Genomic DNA, 8,523 nt, shown 5'->3' on the forward strand with positions numbered 1-8,523 from the left:
GCCCCGAGACACCGAGACTCCCCAGATACCCACGGGTTTGGTCACTAGATAAGGAAAGCCTTAAGCAGACCCCTCCCCTGCCACACAGGAGGGGAATGGGGGGTTGTCCCCTGAGCAGTGTGCAGCCCGTGGCCAGCAGTACAGCCACCAAAGCCAAGGGTCTCACTTGATGTAGAAGCTGTTGATGCCACAGCTGCTGATGAAATCATAGGACTTGTCCAGGGGTTCCTCCTGCAGGTACTGAGAGCTGTAGCTGTCCTCGGGCACCACAAGGATGTAATCCTGCCAAGCAAGGACGAGGCGGGTGAGCCAGACTGCGCCAGACCAACACAGTCCAAAATGAGGTCACTCAAAAGCCCAAAGGCACCCTTAACTTCTCACCAGCTCATCACTTGCTGGGACACAACATAAGACACAAAGAGCCCAAGTCTGGATGGACCAGGGCCACTTCCCTATTAGGGTCTGTCCATCAGGGTCCCCATGTGAGGAGTGGCCCAGCTTCACCAGAGTGAAAAAGGCAGAACACCCCAAAAGGACAGCACAGGCCACGCTTCAGCAGAGAGGCAGGGAGTCACTGTCATCTCAAACTTCTACACATGAAGGCACCTGGCTTCCAACTCTGTCTCAGTCATTTATCCAAATTTTGGCCAATCTTCTAGTCCTGTCGCCTGAGGGTAACACAGACTTCCTGAATGAACAGTGCTGTGCCGGTGCAACATACTGCTGGGGCAGGAGTAAGGCTTGCTCTGGATTATCACAAGCTACAGCTTCCATTTCTGCCTGGTTTGGGTACCAAAACTACACAGTGAAGGGTAACTGCCACATCCAGATGCTGCCTCTGCAAATTCTGCCCTCAATTCCACACCACTAAGGTGGGAGATTGCAGCTTCCTAGAGTATTCAGAAATTGAGTGATGTTGGGAAACATTCCTGTGGTCACACATGGACAAAAATTCAAGGACGAGCTCCAGCCCTGCTGGAGCCTGGTCCAGCACACCCTGGGAGCTTCCCAGAGAGAGGCTCACCAGCCACAGCTGCCTGCCCTCCGGCACTCGAACAACCACAGTCAGGTCGTTATCGGTAACATCCAGGACAATCTGCTCCTCTGAAACCACCAGGCTCCGGCACCCGTAGCCATGTGGGCAGAAATTAGCATTGGTCTGACCTGAAAAGACAACAAACATACTGGTCCCCCACATGCCTTGCAGTCCCCATCACACCCTCCCAGTCTGGAAGAGATGAGTTGGTCTTCCTTCAACCTTCTGATCCTCCTCTGGCATGAAAAGCCTTCCAGGGCTTCTCCCTGCCAGCAGCTTCCTCCCCAGGTCCCTGTCGCTCTCACCTTGCCAGATGCGCCCCCCGTTGATCAGCACTTCCACGGGGAAGGTGGGGTGGTTGGGCTGGTAGTAGTGTAGGATGAAAGCGTAGCGTCCCAGGGTCTGGACCCGGCTGTTAAACACAACAGCAGCCTGGCCCAAAACAGGAGAACAAAAAGAAAAAAACCACATCTGATGCTTGCCCTGACAGCCGGGATGTTTTTTTTATGATTGCACAAAGTCGTGCTCTTATTGCACAACCATCAGGTCTTCAGCCTTGGTGAATCAACCCCCCCAGGCAAAACCTCCCTGCAACACCTTTCCTGGGAACCCCGAGAACCAAACAGGGCTGGATGGAGCTGACATGGGACAGTCCATGGGAATTACAGGTTCAGGGACAAGTTGAAAGTCCAGATTAAATTCTGAAAACGCTCATTGCTAAAGCTACTCAGTAGAGAAGGCAAACTCCCAGTGTCACAGCACCAGCAAACCAGCCCAGCCCACACCCGTGCCAGTACCTGTGGTGACTGCAGGAGGATGAGCTCTGCGGTGGGGTCCACTGCCGTGGGAGGCCGAGGTGCAGGGTCCACTGGGACCCCGTCTGGAGCAACATGAACAGCCTGGGCCAGGGGGACGTCCGGGGCGATGGGCAGTGCATGACCCCCCTCCAAAACAATTGACTGCGAAAGCTTCAGGAACCTCGAGGGCACACAGGAGCTGCTGCAAAACAAGGGGAAAACAGGATGTTAAGATCTCTGAGAAGGGAAGAGGGAGGCTGTGGGGTCCTGGCAGGAGAAGCCCACCCTGAAACCCCTGGCAGATTACAACACGTGCCTGCCAGGGGAGAGCTTTCCACTAGGACTCCTGGGGCTCCAGGACACAGTTCAGCGGGAAGAACAAGACCCCTGCACAGACCAATTCCTGTGCAAGCGTTTATTCAAAGCAGCATCAAAAATTTGGATCAGTGTCCCTTGCTAAAAACCCTGAGGGGCCTGAGACTGTTACCTGTTGGATGAGAACGTGCCGTGGACGCTGATGCAATGCACCTTCGGCTCGATGAACTCCATGGTGAACTGTGCAGCAGGTATGAGGTACACCTTGTGCTGCCACACGGGAAAGAGAGACACCCAGTTACACAGCAGCCTCCGCCACTGGGAGCCTACAGCAGTTTCTGTGCCCACCAGCGATCGGGCCGACCACACCAAGCACCTCCTCATCAGTCGCTTCAGCTCTGTTTACTGCCCCTTCTTCCCTGGCACAAGCTCTAAGGCATTTCGGAGCTCCACATGTTTAGGGGTTCTTCCACCCCTGGCTAAGGAACTGTGGATGCCTTCAGGGTAACACAGGAAGAGGCACTGCCACGCTGCTGCAGAGAGCAGCTGCTTCTCCTGTCTTCTCCCAAATCCCAGTCCCCTATCTACTTCCGACCACACACCGGCCACATTCTCCACCTTGGACTGCTCACGACATAGACTAAAATCTAGCATCCAGGGGTAGAAAACCCTTCCACAGGTGAGGTATCGCTCCTGCTTCTCCTCCTTGCAACCTGTCCACAGAGCTGCCCTCACAGGGAGCCTTACCAGGAAGAAGTCAGCCAGATCCGAGGTGAACTGAATGGTGGCCTCTGAGGTAAGCTCAAAAGCTGCCACGCGGCTCTGGGAATCCACAGCAATCCCTCGACAAAGGAAGCTGTAAGAGAAATACAGACTGTTGGAGACAGCCTTGAGCCGGGTCATGACCCATTTCTTGTCTTGCCAGCTACAGGTCCTGAAGGCATTTATACAGAGTCCCTGGAAACCTTTTGATGTCTTTTCTGGCAAGTCATAAGAGTGAACTTTCCCAAGGACACCTCAGACATTTGTTTCCTATTGCAAAGGTTGCAGTATGAAGTGACACTTCTAGAGCAAGGGACAGGAACTGACCTGCACCAGCAGCTCCAATACACCTGCCCATAGGCCATTCCCTACATCACTGAGCAGTAAAGAGAAGCTACGGGTTATCTCCTGGCGTTTGAGGACTATGTTAGCGCAGCACATATCTCCCAGGGACAGTCAGTCACTGAAATCCATGTCCAGCTAGAAGGAGTCTGGACATACACAGCTTAGACGTACAACACTGGGGCATCGCTTTGCTCATGTGACACAGCAGAAAAAGCTCAGCAGTGGGGGGCCTGTCCTTGCGTGACAGAGGAGGACCGAACCCTTCCCCAGCTCGGAGCTGACTGTACCTGTAGACACACGGGTAGAAGATGAACGTGGCCTGCTGCATGGCTAAGTGTGGTGAGCCCACAGCAACGCCCACCGTCTGCAGAGCATTGGTGTTGGCGTACTCCACCACCAGCACGTATTTCCCAGGCTGGGCAACAGGCAGGGACAGCTGGACTTCCACCTGGAGGACAGACACACCGGCTGAGTGAGGGTCTCCTGTCCCACTCCCTGCAGGGAGCATGTACAGGATGTCCGTGCTACAAACCAGCTTTCTCTGCAGTTGAGAGGACCACGGGACAACTCTTACCAAGCCCTCTGCATGTAAGACACTGCTTTTGGGTGCCTTGAACACCAGGCAAGACTGGTGGGGCAATGGTGGAGTGTACGTGGGTACAAAGCCCTCCTGGTCACCTGCCCGGGTGTGCGTAAAGCACCAGACAGTGGGAGCAGAGGGCTGAGCGTCATGGTGCCCACGCAAGGGTGAACCTGAAGTGCCACTCACGTCACTGCCGCTGCACGTTGCCATATGGGGATGGGAGGGGGTGAGCTGCTCTGTGGGGCACATTCTGGGTAACCGGTTGTCCAGCCGGCACACCGCGTCCAGCCCTGACGCAGCGGGGAAGCCGTCCACAGACAGGTACTTATACAAGAGGCAGCTGAAAACATGAAGCAAAAAAATTGCAGAGTACGATTGTTGCATCGCGGCTGTAAGAGTCAAGAGCGCCCGCGCAGCCTAATCCCAGCAAGATCTGCAATGGCTTCGGACCAACGTGAAGGCTCCACTGCCCAAGGGAACATCTCTGGTAGTGTGGAGCAGGAGGCTGTCTATTATCAGACCCATGACAGCAATGTGCTTTATCCTGGGGACCACTGCTCCAGTGGAGGGGACAACCAGTGTCCAGAGTCCAACCAGCCTTCCTGCCAGCATGGACAGACAGGTCCTGGGCAGAGCAAGCAGATGCACTGAGATGCTCCAAGCGCTGCCAGACCCTGCCCATTTACTTCAAATAGTGCAGCAAGAACTAACTCCTTGTAGCCATTTTCCAGAACCCAGCACTGGAAAACCAGCTCTGGTCTTAGTGGGGTCAATGAGAACACACAGATGAGGAGATCTATGCACTGGCTTTCTGGGACCGTGCAGGCTCAGCGGGCTTTATCAACCGCAGCAACGTGGTCCACTACGCAGCTTCACTGCATCCAGACCCTCAGAGGGTGAGGACTGTGTGTGTTTCTTAACCCCAGGCCACAAGGAGCCGAGTAGGTCCCATACAGCACAGAGACGTGGAGATCCTTCCTTCTGGGTAGATTGACGCAGCTTCACTGCATCCAGACCCTCAGAGGGTGAGGACTGTGTGTGTTTCTTAACCCCAGGCCACAAGGAGCCGAGTAGGTCCCATACAGCACAGAGACGTGGAGATCCTTACTTCTGGGTAGCTTGTTCTGGGGCTGGCTGGTAGGTACACGGCTCCGTGACCTTCAGCTGCAGTATTGGAGCTTCATAGTATGAGCTGGGTAGCAAAACCAGATAGTCCTAGGAGGAGAGATGGGAGAGTTGGTTATGTTTGGGACACCTGCCCCCAGGGAGGCTGCTGAAGCCTCCTGTGATGGATGGAGCACGGGGGCTGGTCCTTACCAGCAGCACCCCCTCTGCTTCAACAACCAGAGACCAGGTGTTGGGGTTGAGTACGAAGGGCTCCCCAAAGCTGTTCTGGGGGACGGTGACAAAGGCTGGCTCTGTGCTGGGAGCAAAGACAATCTGCTTGGTCTGCTCTGTACCTGGAGTGGGAGGGAGGAGAGGATGTGAAGGGACCAGGACGGAAAACCTGGGGCTGCAAACAGGCGGCCACGCTCAGGGAAGCAGCTCTGTAGTGTGGTGGGGAGTCCTGGGCTTCTGCTCTCTTGGCGCTGCCGAGGCAGATGCACCACAGTCCCACACTGTCCCATAACAGAGACGTTCACTCTGAATCTGCTTAGTAGCTTAATGGGAGAGAAAAATATAAATCACTGCAATTCTTAATGCTAATCCACAGCTCTCCCAGCGTGCTCTGCCTCCCTTGACCGCAAAGCACCGAGTCCTGCACGCCAAGGAGCGTTTTGTCAGCTCAAGAAGGATCTCATCTGTAAGGAATTCATTATGAGGCAGACAAAAACAACTGCCCAGACATGCTCTTCCTTAGGGATACTCTGACCCCAGCTCCACAGGTGAGACATCTGTCTTCTGGCAAACCTGCAGACCCCCAAGCTGCGCTCCCGTCTTTCTTGCCAGCCACAGACTCTGCACTCAAGTTTACCTTAGGGATACTCTGACCCCAGCTCCACAGGTGAGACATCTGTCTTCTGGCAAACCTGCAGACCCCCAAGCTGTGCTCCCGTCTTTCTTGCCAGCCACAGACTCTGCACCCAAGATTTAGACACGAATTTGAACGGACAGGACAAAACAGCTTTAAGGCCTGATCCTGCTGCTGCCGAACAGCTCCTTGGTTCAGCTGACGCAGCCCCATAACCTTCAGATTCATTCACTCTGGATGCAATAAGCACACGGCTCCTAGAAGGAGCCTCCTCCCTGTCCATCATCCTCAGAGCGTTCTGAAGAGCACGGGTGAGAGGGATTCACCGAGGATGCTGCCTGGCGAGCAGAGGAGATGGAGAAGGAAGTGGGGAGTGTGGCACGCTGACTATCCTGCCGTGGTACATGGACATCAAGGCATAATGCAGAAGGCCAGAAGCTAAAGCAAAGGCTTGTGCTACTGTTGGGATGGGTCAGCCCCTTCCCATGTGTGCAACATGCCTGGCATCAGCTGAGGCCGAGCCCGCCCTTTCTCAGATGGGAAGCAGAGGTGAGGATGCAAGGAGTGAAGAGATTTCCAGGAACAGGCAACGGGGTAGACTTCTTGACAAGCTGAAGCTTCACAGCCCTTTGAGATGACACACAAGTCAAACTGAGACGTCTTCTGGAAGTGGGGTAGGAGAAACCGCTCTGCGAATCATATACTTGAAAAAGGTTTCCCGTTTTGTGAGACTCATCTTCCAACATATCTTCTTCCCAGGTTGCTTGTCCCTTACCGTGTGAAGCCCATTCCACTGGGCAGAAGGTAGCTCAGCTCTTCTGGAGCCAATCTGGCCTATCCAAGAAGCTGCCCTCCCAGATCCCATTGCTGGTGTGGCAGTCTGGCAGCTTGCCTGCAGCACTAGAAAAATCAGATGTTGCTTCTAAGCAAGGAGGGGAGCACATTTTAGTGCAAATGAGCTCTGCTGCTGGATGGCCGCTGACCTTTGGTGGGATCCTAAAGCAGGAGCATGGCTCACACTTCTCTGTTTCTGCTACGTAATATGACTTGCCATAAAAATAACCAGCTATTTTTCCCCTAAAAAAAGAGTATAAAATATTATCTTGGCATTTCAAACCTCGCATATCATATCAAAGGCAAACCACCTTCTCTGTCGATTCAAGACAGACGACAGAACTTTGCACGCTGATAAATGAGGCAGCTGGTGTCAACAGCCTTGTGCCGGGCACATGTGGTCTGGAGGAAAAGCTTCGGCAGGACGATGAGGCTGTAGCACCAGGAGGGGTAAAATCAATCAGCCAACCAGCTACCAGGGCTCCTGCATGGCCTCAGGTCTGTCCCCACGCAGCCTGGCTCGTACTGATTCCCCGAGTAGCTGTTGTCCAGCTCTCTAGGCTTGTTCAGTCATCTTCTGGCAGCTCTTCTCCAGCACCTCATGTTTTGCGGAGAAGACACTGCACCAGAGTGCAATGCCTGTGTAACACGTGCAATTCCACACCACTTCCAAACCCTGCAGCAGGTGCGAAGCCAGCAGCCCGGCTCGAGAGCAGCGCAGGGCAAGGGCAGGGCGGCCACATCAGGGCACCTGCGAAATAAAACTGCGTCCAGCTGCCAAAGCTTGGATCCAGTCGCCAGCACTTGGCCCCTTCCGGCTTTGTGGAACTCAGCTCAGTTCTGGCCAGGGCACTGGGGTGGTCTTGTCCCGTGCTGGAACAGCCATATCGAATGGCACAGTGGCCTTATCTCACAGCAGCCTGGCTGATAACAGTCCTCAGTGCGCAGCCCCAGGACGGAGGGGCCAACTTGCTGCTGTCTTGTTAAATAAGGGGGGGCTGCAAACTCAAATCATCCTTTCAACTGGAAGGGCAGGACTACTGGGATAAAGCCATATGGAAGTGTCTTCTGGAAAGGATGATGCAGAAGGTTGCCTGGGATGGGGAGGAGGTGGCGATGGTGCAGGGGAGCAGAGCGGTCTGGGATCCTTACCTCTCCTTCGTGGCTGATAAGCTGTAATTTTGCCATACAGAGTGGCCCCTCCTGAATTAATATACCTCAGGATGACATGGAACAGATAGAGCTCTGCCTCCTTCACGTCTACAGTGACTCTGATTTTATTCTGCAAAAAGCACAAAAGCACACGGGGCACATGTCACTGGGGGCCAGCTCCTGGCCGCTCACCCACTCTGCGGGAGAGCCTCACCCGCCTGCCTGCCTACCTGCCTGCCTGCCTCTCTTCCCCCTCCCTGCCATCCCACGGCATGGGGCTGGCCGGCCACCTGAGATGGGCAACGCTTGGGATAGGCACAACTGGGACGGGCACTCCTGGAGCAGGAGAAGGGGCAGAGGAGCAGTGTCGCAGCGTGGGATGCTCTGAGTTAGTCCAGAAGTGAAAAATGCACTTACAGTTGCCACAAACATTAAACTTTCCTTCCTCAACGACCGAGACCCTCCCTTCCACACTGGCGGGCCCCCGGCTGACGTAGCGGAAGACGAGGCGGAAGAGGTCGGGAGAGGTCACATTGAGAGTCACCACTACCTTGGGCTGGTGGGAGAGAGAAAGGGGAGAGAAGCAGAGCACACCTTCAATTACCTCCACCGCCCACAGCCAGCAGCCCAAGCGCAGCCGCTCGGCTCACTGCTCCCAAAGCAACATGCCACAGTGCGAGGAGGAGACAAGCACACCGGCCCTACTGCACGGTCACGTACGGACACC

The 8,523-nt window shown here is 54.8% G+C and overlaps 1 protein-coding gene across 1 annotated transcript in view; it reads right to left on the reverse strand.

The window, feature by feature from the left end:
- LAMA5 (laminin, alpha 5) overlaps positions 1-8,523 on the reverse strand; it is a 47,980-nt gene that overhangs the window by 21,833 nt on the left and 17,624 nt on the right. Inside the window, exons 19-29 of the mRNA XM_010140977.1 lie at positions 7,797-7,926; positions 5,156-5,298; positions 4,947-5,053; positions 4,025-4,178; positions 3,543-3,703; positions 2,896-3,004; positions 2,321-2,418; positions 1,834-2,035; positions 1,342-1,468; positions 1,025-1,164; positions 167-282 (exon numbers count right to left, since the gene is read on the reverse strand). Coding sequence (XP_010139279.1) covers positions 167-282; positions 1,025-1,164; positions 1,342-1,468; positions 1,834-2,035; positions 2,321-2,418; positions 2,896-3,004; positions 3,543-3,703; positions 4,025-4,178; positions 4,947-5,053; positions 5,156-5,298; positions 7,797-7,926 — 1,487 coding nt within the window. The remainder of the gene's footprint in view (positions 1-166; positions 283-1,024; positions 1,165-1,341; positions 1,469-1,833; positions 2,036-2,320; positions 2,419-2,895; positions 3,005-3,542; positions 3,704-4,024; positions 4,179-4,946; positions 5,054-5,155; positions 5,299-7,796; positions 7,927-8,523) is intronic.

Source organism: Buceros rhinoceros, unplaced genomic scaffold (assembly GCF_000710305.1).
Source record: "Buceros rhinoceros silvestris isolate BGI_N320 unplaced genomic scaffold, ASM71030v1 scaffold6688, whole genome shotgun sequence".
Classification (NCBI taxonomy): domain Eukaryota; kingdom Metazoa; phylum Chordata; class Aves; order Bucerotiformes; family Bucerotidae; genus Buceros; species Buceros rhinoceros.